The sequence below is a fragment of the Euphorbia lathyris genome, chromosome 8 (genome assembly GCF_963576675.1).
Source record: "Euphorbia lathyris chromosome 8, ddEupLath1.1, whole genome shotgun sequence".
In the NCBI taxonomy this organism is placed as follows: Eukaryota; Viridiplantae; Streptophyta; class Magnoliopsida; order Malpighiales; family Euphorbiaceae; genus Euphorbia; species Euphorbia lathyris.
Genome location: NC_088917.1, coordinates 56274597 through 56292747, shown reverse-complemented (window position 1 = coordinate 56292747; position 18151 = coordinate 56274597). Strand labels below are relative to the sequence as shown.

Genomic DNA, 18151 nt, shown 5'->3' with positions numbered 1-18151 from the left:
CATGCACTCATATTTGTTGCCTAAATGAAGTTTTTCATTCTGTTCTTCCAAAAGGTGTAGTTAGACTCGAAGAACAAAGGAGGCCTAGTAATGGACAGTCCCTCATGAAGAATCTGAGTTGTCTGATTTCCTAGGAGAAAACGAGTGCTGTTCTTAGCCATTGTAGGGATCAGCTCAAGATAGTTATATCTTGTTCAGTGAGCTGTTAAGCTCTGATACCACTTGTTGGTCCCGTGTAACGTGACAATATTAGTTCCAAGGGGGGGTTAGGAACTATTTAAAAATTTTCACGTTGGACTGACTGTTAATTTGAACTTAGACTTTTTCAAAGTCTTTTAGCACAGTGATACTGAGTAAGTTTTAGATACAAGCTTAGTCAACAGGTGACTAAGTCTGAATATGTCCTTGAGTCAAGAGATAACACTTGAGTTTATTCCTGAACTCAGCTTCACAGTTCACTCAACTCAGCTTATGTTCTTTTTAGTACTTTAACTAGGTAGTATTATAGCAAGCAATATGTTAAGGAGATAAGGGTTAGAAAGATATTACTCAGCAGATGTATCCTGGTTCGGCCTCTCTGCCTACGTCCAGTCCCCGAAATTCCTTCCGAGCTTTTCAGAATCCTCTACTGAGCTTTTTAAAGGTAGAGCACAAACATTTTACAATAGTAACTGAGTATACAAGAGTACCTTCCTCTATTCCTCTACTCAATCCTATTTCTACCGTTGAGTACTATGACCGAGTACTCAGCTTCTCCTTTCTATACTTCTAGAAATGATAAGTGTTTTTGTTCTAAACAACAATTGCTAAGAACATATTAGATGAATAAGATCACCCTAGACTTTTACACAAGATTAGAATTGGTGTAAGATTTGCTTTGCTTTTTTCAACAGAACTTCGAGTATCAATTTGGTCAGCGTTTCGACTTGATTGAAGATCTGCATTGAATGAAGCGTTTGAGTGGCCTATTTATAGTGACACTTGATGCACCAGTAATTTCGAATTTCAAAATAACCATTGGAGGGAAATGGCTTCCTGTCGCTTTCACTCAGTACGTCCTCAACGTCCTCGGCCAATCAAATTCTTGTATCTTCTGTCTTCGGCAGTGCTCAGCAGCTTTTCGTCAGGGTGGACAGAATGTTTCCACATTTTTGGCAAAGTCTTCCAGACAGCTTCCTGCGTCTTCTGAACTTTATCCAAAGTAGAAATACTTTGTCTCCAAGTTAGTTCAGGTCAGCCGCTGACCTGACTTCCTTGTCGCACAACTCAGCGGCTTCATCTTGAAGCTTTTGGTCGAAGGGTTCTCGATCCTTTTCATTGTTGGGCTTGCGTTTTGTTTAGTTCGAGCCGCGTTTTGATCTGCTTGGGCCGTGTGGCTTTCATCCGTTGACTTGGGCTTGACTTTCTCTTGTGGGCCTTTGGGCCTTACAACTTAATGTCTTATAAATTAAATAACTCAACATTGAACAAACACATTAGTACAAATAAATCAAAGCATTTAAATTTAATGTGTTAGAATATTTTTATCATGGAGATTTAATTCTTGTTAAATAATTTTATCCAATCAAAATCATGTGGAAATGTGTTTCAACAGAAGGTTCAAAAACTCAAGAAGGACATGAAGATATTTTTTACGACTGTAATTCGCAAGTCAGCTAGGATGAAGAGAACATTTATGATCATGGTTTGGGGGGGCAGTCAAGATCAAGAGATTCAATGAGTATTCGCGCCGAAAGTACCTCCAACAACTCATGTTTTTCTACAACTTATGATCATTACAGAGTTTGTTAACTCAAAAGGAAGACCAAGTTTGCAAACCATGATTCTGCTTTTCGTCAGTCTACTTCAACTGTCCTACCATCCAGACAAGTCACGAGGTTTTAACTTCTTAACCTTGTTTATTTATTTAGACTCTAGTTTACAATTATACTTTATTATGCAGAAAGAAAGTCATGAAAATAAGATCCTCGACATAGAAACTCGCATCCCTCTTGCAGAAATGTTATTGAGCGTTTTATTGTATGAGGCTATAACAGAATTTTGTACTTACAACATAAGCCCATAAGACCATTCGTGGCCAAAATAAGTTAGCATTCTTGTCAATAATAATAAAAAATCCATGAGCTCAAACGAGGCTCTTATGATAAAAAAAAAGTTAGCAAGAAAAAAAAAACTTTTACATGAGCTGACCTCCAGCTCGGTGAGCTGGAGCCCAGCCTAGCCACGGGAAGCTTCTGAGGGCCAACTCGGCGAGCTGGCCTTCAACATAAAAAAAATAAAAAATTATTTAAAAAAATATGGTTTAAAAATCCTAAATACATTCTTTTGTGTACAAATTTTCAATCCTAGTCAATTTATACACAAAGGAGATGGGCAATTGTTAACCCAATAAATAAATTTTATCTATTTATGGAAATAATAGCTTATATTTAATTTTAGAATAAAGTCCTAATAGAATAAAAATTATACAAAAGAAAAGAAATAAAAAAAGAAAAAAATTATATTTTGTATAGGTCTCGGCGAGACCTATACCCGTCTCGCCGAGACCTACCCATGGAATTTAGTTTCGTGAGTTCGTTTCGGTCCATTCGGCTTCTCCAAACACGCACCGAACGACACCAAAGGCTAACCCATGAAGTCTAACCTCCTCCCCACTCATATGCCTAGTCTTAAAACTCTTTCTAACCATAAAGTAGTTGGGTGATGTGGCATGGAAGTTATGGAAGTTGAGAGAAGTTAGGAAGATGTTATACACTTGTCAATTTGTGGTGAAAATCTGAAAGAAAATTAATAAATTAGGTTGATTAATTACCTCAAATGTCATCACAAAATGCTATAAATAGAGCTCTAAGGCCATCTCCAACCGTGTTCTCTATTTAGCCTCCCCTATCTTCATTTTTCTCTACTCTATCTTTAAATATACAGTTGCTACAGTAAAAGTTCTCCACCATCTACTCTATTTTACCCACTCTTTTAAACTTTTATTATTATTATATTCATTTTTCACGTAACAAATTTTTTTTGAATAAATATAACATTTATATTCTTTATATTATTAATCAAAATATATCCATTTATTAATATTTATCATGTTTTATAATTAAATGATAATTATTAAAGTCAATAATTAATAATTCAATTAATTATTATTATTATTATTATTATTATTAATTTGAAATATAATTTTATAAAATTTGAAAAATATAAGATTTAACACGAACAAAGAAATACATTAAAAAAATTAAAACATTGCAATAACACTAAAGAGAAATTACATTTAAAAAACTAAAACAATAAAAAAACACTAAAGGAAAGTACATTAAAAAAAGTAAAACATTTCAAAAACAATAAACATTACAACATTAATGAAAAAACAAAGAAGTAATTATATTGAATTGCCACGAAACTTACATAAATGCTCCACGAAAGCATTTCGAAGTTCAAAATGTGCAGTTTTTTCCTTCATTTTCTTGTTGTTTTTCTAGTTTGTTTTCGTTTTTTTCTAATTCGTGTAATGTTTTTATAATTCGTGTAATGTTTTTCTAATTCATGTAACGTTTTTATGATTCGTGTAATATTTAAATGTTTTTTATAATTTATGTAGTATTTAGTGTTTTATAATTATAATTTAATATTTAAATGTACAACACAATAAAAAATCAAATAACACTATAATTAAAAAATTAAATAACATGAATATTTCTAAAAAAATAATACCTAAATAATAAATATACATGTAGAAAAAATAAATATACATGAAATTAATATTTGAAATAAAAACAAATATTTAAAACAAACATTATACAAAACTAAACATTAATTTATAAAACAATTAAATTTTAAAAAAATAATAATAATAAAATATGATTATTTTGCCTTGCTGCAAAGATGCAGCAAGGTTATCTAGCTCCATTGGAGCTGGATTTTTAAGGGCACTCTATATTTAGAGTGCCCTTGGAGATGTCCTAATATTTCATTAATATTCACACATTCAACATATCGAAACCCCTTCCAAAAGGTCCCTTCTAATGCTCTCTCTTTGAGTTCTTAGTTCTTAAGTTTTTAGCTTTTGTTCTTCCTAGTTCTTAGTTCTAATTCCTTCTTTTAGCTTGTTTTAGCTTCAATTCAATTTTTTAATTACTCATTTTCAAGTTCTTTCCATTTAATTTAGCATTCCTAAGCCTAAAGTTCTAAATTCCTTAGTTAAAATTGCATTCCAAATTAATTTTTCCAGCTCTTGTTATAATTCATTCAGTTATATTCCAGGCCCGATTTCGTCTATTTAAAGTCCATTTTTGCCTTCGATCCCTTCTAAATATTTGTTCCTGGCTTCCTGAAGTTAAATTTAGCCTTTTATTTTGCCTAATTTCGTATTCAGAAACTCCATTTATAAGCCAATCTTTGCACCTCAAATCCCTTAGACATTCTGTTTCTAGCTTTTCCAATAATCTGCCTAGTTATTTTCCAAGCCCGTTTTAGACAATTTAGAATCCATTTTAGCTTTTGATCCCTTCTAAACATTTGTTCTTGACTTTGTGAAGTTATATTTAGCATTTTACTTTGCTTGATCTATATTCGTAAGCCCTCATACAACCCCTCCAAAATCGAAGGTCAAATCTGCCACATATTTGCCTACTACAAATCAGAAGTTTGCTAGATCAATTTCGCTCTTGTCAATCGACCGCGGTGCTCCGATGACCTCAAGCCGACACCAAATTCAACGTCTAGACGAGTTATCTAGTGTGGCTATGAGTTTGTCATTGAATTTTAATTCCTTGTATTGATTTGTTTTTCCCCTAATTCAATTGATTTATTTATATGTTTAGTATAGAAATATTTCAATTGTAATCAATTTCATTTCTACTTTGAACACATGTACTCAAACCTATATTTATATTGATGATATCAGAATATCTGAATATAACACTTCGAGACCTGTAAAACAGAACACAATTAGACAAGGGGTCGGAATCCGACGAATCCTCTCTAATGCCTAAGTTAGTATGAGAATACCAAGCTTAGAGCATGAACAACAAGTTTGAGTGTATAGAATTGAGTACCTTTCTCCATGAGTTTAGTTCCTATTTATAACCATTTGAGCTTAGGCCTAGATACACGTGTCATCGCCATATTGGTTTGGAATCTACATTTCCTCTCCAAATGGCTTCAGCGTGTATTTGAGGTCCGAAGCCTTGTTTCTTTTAAATCCCTTTTGAGGACCCTAGATGGGCTGGCCCAAAAGTAGGCCATGGGCCCTTTACTTTAGACCCAAATGGTATTACTTACCATATCAATCAATAAATACCAATTTTTTTCCAAATCTTGTGTCAATTTTGCACTTTTATTTCCTTTATTTTACCTGTCTTTAGTTTACTCGCATTAACTTAAATAAAATTAATTTATCTAGCAAAGTTTTTATAACGGCGCTAGAAACCCAATATGGAATTTTTCAATCATTGCGTCCATTGTCAATCGCTTTGTTAGATTTCAAGTTTTGGCGCGCAATTCCATAAACTTAACCTTCCATTTTAATTGAGAAATAATTTCTCTGGCACGTCCGCACCCTAACCACATATGATAAGATTGAAGATTAATGTATTCACAAAATATTGCTAACAGTTGTATATACAAGTTTGATGTTATTTGTATATACATGTTTGATGTTGTTTGTATATACATGTTTGATGTTGTTTGGTTTCAAAGTGCATGAACTATATAAAATACCACTTTGCAGTTTAAAATACAACTTCGCAGTTGTATTAACTGTGAAGTTTATGGATCCGCAGTTGAATATATGTTACGTAGTTTAAGGTTAATGCTAATCCGCAGTTGCACTAACTGCGAAGTTGTGTAGGCCACTGCGAAATATGTGTACAATTTGCAGACATTTCACATGTGAGTACAATTTTGACACAATCAAATACGAGAACAATCAAATATGTGTATATAAAATACCATTTTCACACATAATTACATTTTGAAATATACACAAAATGAAATATGAGTACAATTTTCACAATGAGTAGAATGAGTTCAATTTTCATCACGTCTTAGAACTTAGAGAACTTGCTACTGTACTTGGAGTCTAGCTTGTATTTGGTAACAAATGATGATAATTCAACTTTGACATTGAACCATATCTCTCTATGTTTGGATTGGTGGATTAATCTCTCTAGTAATGACGTCATGGCATAAAGGAGTGGATAACGTACACATCTCCATATTGGCCAAATGCTTAAAAGAAATTTCTTCAGATATGGTTCATAAACATCACTATTTGATATTTAGTTAATTTGCTCTTTACTTTTTTCATCACATCTCAACCATCCCTCATTATTATTGATGCCTTTGTATTTAAGCGGAAAGGGTACTTGAATTTGATGTCTTCCACACTATCATCAGCCGCTACTCTCTTCCTCTTCTTTGAATGCTTCTTAAAATTATGAACCTTAAAAAATGGAGCTAATTTTACAGAAACACTTAGAAAAGATCACTTCGCAGATGTATGAGATACTTCTGCAAAGTAAATAATGTGCATTTCCCTTCACGGTTGAGTGAAAATGTGAATCCGCAGTTCACTCAATATCTTCGTGGTTTCACCAACCGAGAAGGGAAAACTACTTCGTTGTTGTGAGTTTGCTTCGTGGTTGAAGCAATTGACAATGATTTTGCTTTGCAGTTTGTGACAACCGCGAAGTAGTTTTCTGGCAAAACAACAATGTACACTCTAATATAGGCCATTTCTAAGTTACATTATGCAAAATATATCCAAAAAATAACGTAAAATAATAAAACACCCTAAACTCTAAACCAAAATCGCAAAAAATGATAAAACGAACCAACAAAACCCTAACCCTATAACTAAATCGCTGAAAACAGTTAGATATTTATCTTCTTTCCGATTTTTGTAATTGAAATCACCAAGAAACACTTTGAAATTACAAGCCATACTTCGTATTCACACAACCTATCACACTTCGAAATCGTAGAAAGAAAGAAAGAAAGAAAGAAGAAAGATGAAGAAATTACTAAGTTTGTTATACATATATGGAGGGTATTTCGGAAAAGTTCATATTGAAATAGTCTAGATATGTAATAGGTGGTGTAATGAGTCTAAATATATAAATGAGCATCAAGAAATTTTGTAATTTAACCCTAATAATAGGGATGCTTTTTGCGCCAAACTAACTTTATTGAAACCGAACCAAAGTTCATTCGTTAAACTTAAGTTTAGTGACCTCAGACTCAGTTGAACATTGGCTAAACTTTGGTAACACACTTAGGCTCTGTTCTTTATCATTGAAAAGAACTGAACTAAACTGAACTGAATTAAACTGAATTGGACTTAATGCTACTGAACTGAACTGAACTGAATGCTACTGAATACTGAACCGAACTGAATTTAACTGAATGCTACTGAACTTAACTGAATGCTACCAAACTTAGCAATAATGATGATATTAGACTTCAAAATAATTTTAATGATAATATTGGACATTAATAAGCTTATAATAATAATAATAATAATAATGGTTCTAATAATAATATCAATAATAAATAAATATTTTATTAAAGATAAAACTAAATTGAATATCAAATAAAAGCTCGGCTTGATAAAATCTTGAATAGATAAAAGCCTATGAAATTAAATAAAAATGAGTCTAATTTAAATTAAAAATACAAATTATATACAAACACAAATTTACATATAATTTAAAGCCTATGAAACAAATTTTCATATGAATACAAACTCTTAACTTTTTTTTATTACAATTAAGGGTTAAGGTGTAAAAATACCCCTAACGTTTTGGGTCGGAAGTAATTTTACCCCCAATATCTAAAATGGTGCAATTTTATCCCTAACATTGATAAATTAGGTAAATTTGAGAAATAATTCATAATATGAATGCAATTCCTAATTTTCAAATATGGATGTATACTTTAATTCTACTTTTTTTTATTAAACGATATATACTTTAATAAACTATAATTTCTTGACTTTTATCTAATTTATATAGATAATGATAAACTATAAATAATAATAATAATAATAAATAATGATAAATAATAGATAAATAATAATAATAATGAAAATAAATTATATATAAATAATTATAACTATAATAAATAATGATAAATTATTGAATACTGAAACTGGATGTTGAAATTGAATGTGAAATTGAATGCTGAACTGAACTGAACTGAATTGAACTGATTGCTACTGAATTGAACTGAACTGAACTCAACTGATTGTTACTGAAATTAAGTAATAAAGAACATGACCTTACTAAATAGAATTGTACACACACACTCTCTCTCTCATTCCGCCTCCCCTTCCCATGCCTCTCATTTCATCGAAGAACACCAACCCAAATCCATCTCTCTTGTTTTGTCCGAGTCCGATATCTCTCCAGCTCCAGTGGTCAGACTCTATTTGAATTTCATTTTGAAATGAGATCAAATCCTGAATAGTGTATGATTTAATCTATGTTCTATATCTCTTAGAAGTGAGCAATTACTTATGCTTTTGTAAGGGATACAAGTCAATTTTACACTTTCTTTATAAAATAGTTCAATGTTACTTCAATGATAGATATTTTTGTTCCATTTTGTCTTTATTGGTGGAATTTCATTCCTCATTTTCATTACTCTTTATAAAAGTTTGTACATTTTGTTTAAGTGTGCAGAGGTCTACATTTTTTTATTTATATATATATATATATATATATAAAAGAGTTTTCTTCAATCCAAATAAATTAATAAAAAAATTATAATTTTTAGAATTTTTTGGAAATAAAATAAAAAATTTAAAATTTTGGCAACATAAACGTTGTTATGATTAATATAGTATTAGTAACGACAACTGTTGTTGTAGAAAATCAAAATTTATAGCAACAACATGTATTGTTGCGGAATGTCAAAATATATAGCAATGACATATGTCGTTGCAAAAAATCAAAATATATAGCAACGAAGCTTGTTCGAAACGTTACAACAAACCGCAACGTCATCCGTTGTTGCATAAGACAAATTTAATTCTCCCAGATGGGGTTCAAATTTCGCAACAACTAACTTTTTGCAACAAGAGCGTTGTTGCCAAATATATATGTTTCACAACAATAGAAAGTCGTTGCAGAAACCATTAGTAACGGAATGTTTCTCAACAATCGAATTTCGTTGCAAAAAATACGATTTTGTTGCTAAAATATTTTTTCCAACAACTTGTTTCATTGCCAAAAATCCATTTTATTGTAGTGATCTAATCATCTCTAGCTTTCACAATTTTGGCAGGTATGTAATAGTATTCTCTCAGTTGGATTTTTTGTGTGGATGTTTTCTTTAACTTGTGTGTTTTGCTTTTTTATATGGTTTCATAATCAATTGAGTTGAGGATAATGGATGTAAGAGTTAAGATTTACGAAACTTAATTAGTTAGGGTTCCATATATTTTCTGTAATGAGAGCAAATTAGCCCCTAAAGCAGACCAATTCTTCACAAAACTGATGTCTAAGTCATTGTCCCCGGCTGTTACAAGTTATAGGACACTAATGGATGCTTATTTGACGGTGGAGAGGATCGATGGTGCTTTAGAGCATCTCAATAGAGGTTGCTCCAAAGAGTGCCAAGAATTAATACGTCATACTAAAATATAATATTTTATTAATTTAGTAATCCACCTCACTCTAGGCAACTTTTATTTAAAAATGCTTCAATAGTAAATCAACTTTAAAAGTTGTCACAATAACCCCACAAATCATTACTTAATATATAATTTATTTAATTATAAATATTCTCAACCAATAGTGAAATGAGAGAGAAAGTCACAAAAAGGTGAACTAATAGTATTCAAGTAAATCAATTTTTTATATTAAAAAATGTTTGCAACCTTGCTTCAACCTTTTGGGAACTTTTTTGGCACCCACCATCACTTTAATAGTAGGCACCATTTAAAAGTTACCAAACTAAATGTCACATCAACTAACACTATGGAGATGCTCTTATAGTCATTAAATATGATGATGCACGAAAACTTATGGGTGGTAGCAAGTTATGCAACTAAGAATGGGAGAGGGAGATCCTAAACCAGACCCCTTTGTATATGATGTTGTAGTCAAAGGGCTTTGGACATCGAGAACAAATGATGAAATATGATGTTGGTTTTATCGGGTGATAATATCTGAAAACCGCGGGTATCCGAACCAATAGGGATGAAAATAACCCAAAAAATTGGGGATAGGGACGGAACAAAGAATTTTTATTCTCCAAAACCTAAATGGGAATGTAGATGGAGATTGCTAGATCCCCGTCCGTTACCGTGTGAATCCCCACAGAGGATCTCTAATAAAATTACTAGTTTTTGGCCCGTGCGATGCACGAATTCATCTTAATATATAAATATTAATAAAAATACAATCTAATAATTATAATTAATGACATAAATGTGTTATATAAATTAAATATTATTATTTCATTTTCACATTTACTTTAAATAATATTTTTATAGATAAATATAATAATAAAATAAAAACTAATATATTATATATTATATTATATTTTTTTATCAGTAAAAAAAGGAGGAAGTGACACCTCAGTTCCATCGTTACTGTTTTATATTATATAATATAGATATGTAGAGAATTAGAGAGATTTTAGGGATTAATTTAAATTCTGTAGTACTCTTAGATATATGGGATAAAATAATCTTTTTATAAATAAATATACATAATAAAATTAAAATTAATATATTAAATTTTTTATCACTAAAAAAGGAGGAAGTGACACCTCAGTTCCATCGTTATTGTTTTATATTATATATAGATTAATTTTAAATATTACTCATTATTAAAAATTCATTTTATTCTATCTACCTAACCATTATTTTTATTTTATAATATCATTTAAAATAAATTTGACAATTTGGCTCTCTAAACTAAGGCTTTAAAGTTAATTAAGACCATAAACTATTAAAATAATCAATCAGATCCCTAAACTAACAAAAAATAACATCAATTAGTCTCCATTCTAAACAAAAATCATCAATTGAGGCCTCATAGAAAATCATTCGGTTGAACAGTTTCAGCCCCTCTTCCCCAAATCCATTTTAAACCAACACAAAAATTATAGCTATCAAATAGTTACAGTTTCTGATTTTAGGATATGATGGAGACTCAATTAATGACTTTTGTTTAGTTCAGAGACCTTATTAATGATTTGATAGTTTATGATCCTAGTTGACTTTAAAACTTTAGTTTGAGATCCGAATGGGTGTAATGCCAATAAATTTCATAAAGGACATACGTGCAATATTAAATCTTTTTAAATTGGGATAAGGTACCAAAATAGACTTATGGTTTTTGGAAAAGTATCAATTCAGGCCTCACATATAAAATAACACCAATATAGACTTAACATTTAAAAAAGTATCAATTTAGACATCGATAACGGAACGAGACACGTCATTGGAGTAATACCAATGATGTCTCGTTTCGTTATCGAAACCTAAATTGATACATTTTTTTTTGATGTTAAACATATAATTGGTGTTATTTTATATATAAAATCTAAATTGATGTTTCTCAAAACAAAAAAAAAAACCATTCACATATTTCTTTCGAAGAGATCACCCATCTCAATATTGAACCTTGTTTGCATATAATCTAAAAATTTATTCAAGCAGCTCTCTCACTTCTTTCTTTTGGCACACACGAATACATACACCAACTTCTTCTTCCCTTCCGCCGCGCCGCTCATCTGTGTCTTCTCCCATCCCTCCGATTCACTCGCCTGGCTCTCTCACTCTGCCTGCGTCTGCTTTCTTTCTTCCGTCCGCTCAATACGCCTGGCGTTTTCTTGCTCTCTCTTCCGTCCGTCCGCCCGCTAACTCCCAGCGTCTGCTGCTGCTGCTCCGTTGATTTCGAAGTTCTAACTGGTAATTTTGATTCTATCACACTGGTTTCGCTTAGCTTTCAATATTTTGAACGTGCAGTAGTTGCTGCTGCTGGTTTTATTTCTGCACAATATTTTGAACGAGCAGCATTGCTCCTGTTGATTTTATTTATGCTGATTTTATTTTGAACTTTTGCTGATTTTATATCTACTTTTTTGGTCATGGAAGCTGAGTCACATGATAACCTAAATGTAAGGTAGGTATATATTGTGTTGGGACGACGCTTAGCTATCAATGTTTTGTGTTGCAATTCAATTATCATATGTATCAGGAGAAGCAATTAAAAAATTGTTAAACCATTAATATTATTTCTTATCATATTTCAATTTATATTTTGCTGGTTAACTGGTTACAGATATTAATCTGTAACTGTAACCAGTTTGCTGCTCATTACATATTAATCTGTAACCAAGATCAGATTAATCTGTACCAAGTATAGTAATTAAATGTTTTTGGTTGATTTTTTTTTAAATATCATAATTAAATTTTTGTATATATAAAAATTAAGTATATCTTTAAATTAATACTATTATTTTATTGGATACGGGGATTCCCTGTTACCCGTGGGGATCCGCATGGGGAGGGGACCGGGATGAAAAAATCCCCAAATAATTTAATGGGGATTCCCCGAAACCTTCCCCGTAAACATTGGGGATGGAATGAGAAATGCATTTCCGTCCCCGCCCCGCACCGTTGCTAGACCCTGTTGGTTTTCCTCCTGCACTAAAGGAATTTGTGAGGGAGGCTCTTACTAAGAATGGGCAGAGTGAGGAAATTGAGAAAGTGTTGGATGAAAGTAGGTGGAGGAACTCTTCTTCAGGACAATATTGTGGAATTGGAATATTTATTTGATAATTTTCAATTCCAAACTTATATTATGTTGTTTAATTGATTTATTATATATATATATTTTTTTAAATAGTTGTAAATGTTAAAAAATAGAACAAAAGATAAAAAATTAACAAAATTGATTACTGTTCGGTCCTAAACCGAACCAGACCAAAATATTTCGGGTTGGTTCCAAAAAAAAAGACCATTAATTCGGTTTGGTCCTGTTCGGTTCGGTTTTAGACCGAACAGGATCATGCTCACCCCTACTTTAACCCATTATCCATTAGGATTACACTTCCAGTCATCTATATCTTTTAAGATTTTGTTAATTGGCGAAAAAAAATCTTACTTTTGTTTCCCTTCAGTGATATTGATTTCAGAGAGTGTACCGCAGCTGATTTGACAGAGTGTGCTTAAGTTTGGAAGAATCTCCTTTTGTCAATGAGTTTGTCTCCTTTCAAGCAGGACATTGATGAGCTTATACATGAATTTGTTAAGGTGAATACCGCTGTGATATGCTGCTCTAGTTATGTTTTTTTTTATCTTTGTTATCAGGGAAGATGAGAATTTCTGGACTGATCTTTTCAATTGTTTTTGTACTGCTAGTGTGAGTCAACAACTTTTGCCGATATGAAGAGGGTCTGGCTCTTGCGGAAATTTACTTGCATCTATGATGCTATACCTTCTACAAAGTTGGCCTTGTTTATGCAGTCATTGTATGCTTATGCAATTGGTAAGCTCTTCCTCTCTTTTCATTTTCTTTATTTTAAAATGTAGGTGCATGGTTTGAATTTCATTACTTGAACTTTGATGAATATGATATTCTTATCTTTCTCTTTTTTGGAGGATAACTGTAAATGTTGTATTTAATCAAACTGCAAAATAATATTATTCTTAATTTGCTGGTGAATAAATGATAACCATACATCCAAGTTTATTCCCCTCCAATTCTATGTGTTTGCTTGAATTACTGTATATTTTGTTAGACTATTGAATTATTTCCTTGTATCCTTGGCAATTTTTTTAATGTATTACGCCCTTTGTTCCACAATAGATGTCTTTTAAGGTTAAGAGCAACTAAAATAGGGGTATATTTGGTAAAAATCAATTAATGTGCATGGATTGAATCAAAAGAGTCCTGTATTAAAAAAAAAAAAAGCGGCCCGGTCGCACTACGCGTCCCCGCTGAGCGAGGGTCCGGGGAGGGGTCCCACCACAAGGGTGTACTGGGGGCAAGCCTTTCCCTGCCAATTTATTTGGCAAGAGGCCGCTCCTAAGACTCGAACCCGTGACCTCTTGGTCACACGACAACAACGTTTACCGTTGCGCCAAGGCTCGCCCTCAAAAGAGTCATGTATTATGGAACAAAAAAAAAATCGACATCCATCGTGGAATGGAGGGAATATAATTTATTATTTTACCTTGGAAGTTTTGATATGCATTATTTTTATGTTCTTTCTTGTACAGGTTATATGGTGAGTACTACTTTTTCTCAAAGACTTGGTGGGCTATATTGCCTCTACTGCCTATATGAGGCTCAACCATTTAAGCCTCCTTTTAAAATATATCTCTCTCTTGGTATGTTTTTGACCATTATCTCATGCTGCTCATCTTGTACAAACTTCAGTTTGAATCAATACTGTATATGTACGAGTCTGTGTAATGCATATCGCTAAGTGATTTGTTTACATTTCCTTTCTCTTGGTGGAAAGGTCAAATTAAATATGATTTGGCTTTCTGATTGATTCAGGGTTATTTATGTTAGACTTGAATGTTGTTATTTTAATTATGGATTCTTCATGTGCCATTTGGTTGGTACAGTGATGTTGGAATTATATTGCATATTTGATCAACAATTTTCTTCACATTGACTACTTCAACTTAGCCGTTTTTTAATTTGTTACGCATATTAATTGGGAAATAACAATGTCTTCTCACCATATTTATGACACCATTTGGCTAACTCCTTTTTCATGGATAATTTTAGGTTCTTTAATGCTGCATATACATACTTGAAGGGTTTTCTTATGTTAAAATCCATTTCGGTGGCTTTTTGTTTTTTTCCTATTTATGTTGTACTTTTCAATTTGATTGAGTTATCTAGAATAAATAAAAATAAAATGAGTATATCTAGCTTTTCTACATTAGATTCCTGTTTTTTCTCAATGCTAAATGAATTGGACTAGTAAAGGTAATTCTGATTTATGAATTGAGCCAATATAATCTAATTGAATAGAATTTCTATTTTCAAAGATGTAGAGACATTCTAAGTCTATTGATTGCTTACCAATAATACTATTTTTTTCCCTTTCTTGTCATCTCATTTCAATTATTCATCTGACAGGAGAACTAAAAAAACTTAAGATCCTTGTTGTTGAAGCAAAAGAGCAGGGTATAAAAGTTGTTCCTACTTTGGTCAACAGAATGCTAGAGAAGAACATGTTCCTTTTTGGGGTTGTAGACTTAAATGAAGGGTCTGTTACTGAGACAGTTAACCAACTGACAGAGGTGCAGAATGCCCGTGTGCAGCAAGCAAATAAGAAGTAACCTCTGATATCTACTCCCTGGCAAGAATACTTAAGTTATTGTATCTAATCGTCTCTGCATCTTATTGTTTTATTGCTTTCATCTTGACAGGTTATTTGCAGATACCCGCATTGAACAATTCCTGCACATGGACATGGTAAGTTAAATAACTTCATTGTATAAAAAACACGAAATTAAGTTCCTTTGGAGAGACAATGTGTTAACGTAAGCAAGAATCGATTCAATATAGATGCCTCCAAGCTGCTGTCATGCATTTAAGAATATAGTAGCAATTGTTGATGTCAGCAAGTGAAATTATATTAGCTTATTCCAATGTTACCAAAAAAAAAAAGATGTCAGCTTATTCTCGATTAAATTTAATATTGCTCTTATTTTACATTGTTTGGTATGTATTTTTTCTGATCCCTCTACAAACTAATCTGTCTGCTTTAAGTTTCAGTTTGCAAAACAATTTCCAGTCAATATGCCCATGACAATATAATTTGCTCATAAACTGCTTGAATAGATACTACTCGTAACTGAATACTAACTGCAAAAGTAAAGAGGTTGTGTTCTGTTTTATTATAGTAAGTACACCAAATTATGATTTTCTAATACTACCAGTCAATCCCATGATTATCCTCCTAATTTTTCTTCAAATAAGCTTGTTGGTAAAGCAGTCAGTCGTGGCTCATTTCCTTTCCCATGCGCATATTTAACAGGGTAGGGAATTGGATCTTAATGCACTAAAAACGATGTCAACGGAGTATGCAGAGGTCAAGAAGCAAGCTGTCGAAGGTAAATCCTTTTTTCTTTCAATCCTATCCCAATGTTTCCCTCTTTTCAAACTCTGGTTCCAGTATGGTAGATTTAGGTTAAAAAGACCACTGTTAAGTTAATGTGGCCTATCAAAGTTACTAACTGTTGCACATATCTCAGCTTTATGAGTTGGTTGTTTTTGTGATAGTTTCTGATTTCATTTGGCTTTATTTTGGTGGTGAATTTCTAAATTGTTCTTACTCTATAACTTCAGGAATTTTGAATCCCCTGGTTTTTCTGTGTGTGATCTAGGATTATTCATTCTTTTCTTTTTATTCTGTAATATCTGCTATGCTTATTTCTCTTTAGTTATTTTTATGGCACACCCACATTTGAGCTCTGATATATTTGCTTCGTCCTGTTCTCATTCCTCGTAAAAACTTTTCTCAGTTTTTCTTATTTCATTTGTGTCGGCTTTTCTTCTTAATTTGCATTCCAAAGAAGCGAGCAAGGAGATTGACGTCCAAAACATACAGCACATAGCAAATGGTAAGGAAACGATTGGAGAGTCAGTAGGGAACACTGTTGGGAACTGGAATGTCCAGAAACAGTCGTTCTATAAAAAAACTGGGTCTAACCGGAATGCAGCTCAAGAACGAGAACACCAGCTTCAACAGCATGAAGACCAAAATAAAGAAGATGACGATAACGAAGATTTTGGTCGTGAATTAGAAATGCAACTATTTGAAGAAGAGTCACAGCAGAAGGAAGAGGTTGAGGAATTTAGTCATGAATGGGAATGAGCAAAGATCATGAAGAGAAAGATGATGAATTTATTCACAAAGGCATGGCTGACTAGGATTACCGATTATGAATCCAGACTCGAGATCACAAAAACATGATCGAAGACACTTTGCTGATGGAAGTGGTTGTTGATTCAGGGAAGAATTTTCTGATGAATGCTTGTGTTCACACCTGTTAAGAAAGCTCAATTCTTTTCTGAGAGGTCTGAGTTGGTATCAATGTAGTTGCACGAAGAGGGATGTATAGAAGAGAAATGGGTAAATTACACTTATGGTCCCTGAACTTTGCTCTTACTTTCATTGTAGTCTCTAAACTTTGCTCTTACTTTCATTGTGGTCTCTGAAATTTAAAACTGGACATTATGACCCTTGAACTTTGTACTTTACTAAAATTATGGACTCTAATCACAGGTAACCTTTCATTGCAAAGTTAGCAAAGTTGTAAAAATGATGTTCTAAGCAATTTGAAGTGTAAGGTGTAAAAAAAAAACCTTAGTGATTTTACTTTTTGTAAAATTGGTACATGTAATTTTGTTTTTGGTCCAAACAAATACTGAGGTTTTCATTTTATTAAAAACAAGGATTGTTTAGTTTGATATTATGACAATGACCGTTAACGATTTTAAAATGAAAATTTTCAAAAATTAAAGCTTAGTACTACATTTAGTATGAAATTAATTTTTTTTTTGTTTTTACCAAACTAACAGTTAAATGATTTTGAAATTAAAAAGTTGAAAAATAAATGTTTAGAATGTTATTAAGTCTGATTTTTTTTTTTTTTTAAGTTTGAGGTTATGAACGCTCTTTTTAATTGAGTTTTTGTTTTTAGTAAAGCGAAAAACATTAGTCATCTGTTGGGCGCAAATGAAAACCTCAGTAATCGTTTGGATAAAAAAAAATTACAGCTGTCAGTTTGACAAAAGTGAAAGTATCTGTTTTTTTTTTACTTTATCATAATTTTAATTCATGAATTTTTTTTTTTAGGTTATTTGAGTTTTACTTGGTTAAGAGAGAGAAATGAGTTAGTAAACTCTGAAAATGGTCATTGAAATTTTGAAAACTGTTGCATTAAAAATGCAGTTATTAACAATTTAATTCTTCTAACTTTTTCATTTTCATTGTTAAAGTTAGGGGTTACGGGTGTAAGTTATCCTAAAAAATTGGGAAGAATGTTTTTTTGATTTAATTTGAAGTACTTGCATCAAAATATTTTGAAAGCTTCTCTTAGGGCTTCTGTCCCAATTTTTTTCTTTTCTGATAATTAAGTTTCTTATACGTATTCTTA

The 18151-nt window shown here is 32.0% G+C and overlaps 1 protein-coding gene across 3 annotated transcripts; it reads left to right on the top strand.

The window, feature by feature from the left end:
- Nucleotides 1–11602: 11602 nt before the first annotated feature.
- On the top strand, nucleotides 11603–17295 carry LOC136204090 (uncharacterized). 3 transcript variants are annotated; one of them, XM_065995283.1, is made up of 9 exons: nucleotides 11603–11929; nucleotides 12116–12143; nucleotides 13144–13276; nucleotides 13385–13511; nucleotides 14246–14356; nucleotides 15123–15321; nucleotides 15416–15461; nucleotides 16027–16102; nucleotides 16565–17295. In XM_065995283.1, exons 3-9 carry the CDS (start codon nucleotides 13220–13222, stop codon nucleotides 16864–16866), a joined length of 918 nt encoding a protein of 305 aa, XP_065851355.1. In that variant the 5' UTR covers nucleotides 11603–11929; nucleotides 12116–12143; nucleotides 13144–13219; the 3' UTR covers nucleotides 16867–17295. The 3 variants fall into 3 exon arrangements, with proteins under 3 accessions (XP_065851355.1, XP_065851354.1, XP_065851356.1); XM_065995282.1 differs by lacking the exon at nucleotides 12116–12143; XM_065995284.1 differs by lacking the exons at nucleotides 12116–12143; nucleotides 14246–14356.
- Nucleotides 17296–18151: the final 856 nt, after the last annotated feature.

Coding starts and splice junctions, on each gene's coding strand:
- LOC136204090 (XM_065995282.1), top strand. CDS start 13,220: ATGAGTTTGTCTCCTTTCAAGCAGGACATTGATGAGCTTATACATGAA. Junction 13,512..14,245: donor ATTGTATGCTTATGCAATTG/GTAAGCTCTTCC, acceptor TTTCTTGTACAG/GTTATATGGTGAGTACTACT. Junction 16,103..16,564: donor CAAGAAGCAAGCTGTCGAAG/GTAAATCCTTTT, acceptor TGCATTCCAAAG/AAGCGAGCAAGGAGATTGAC.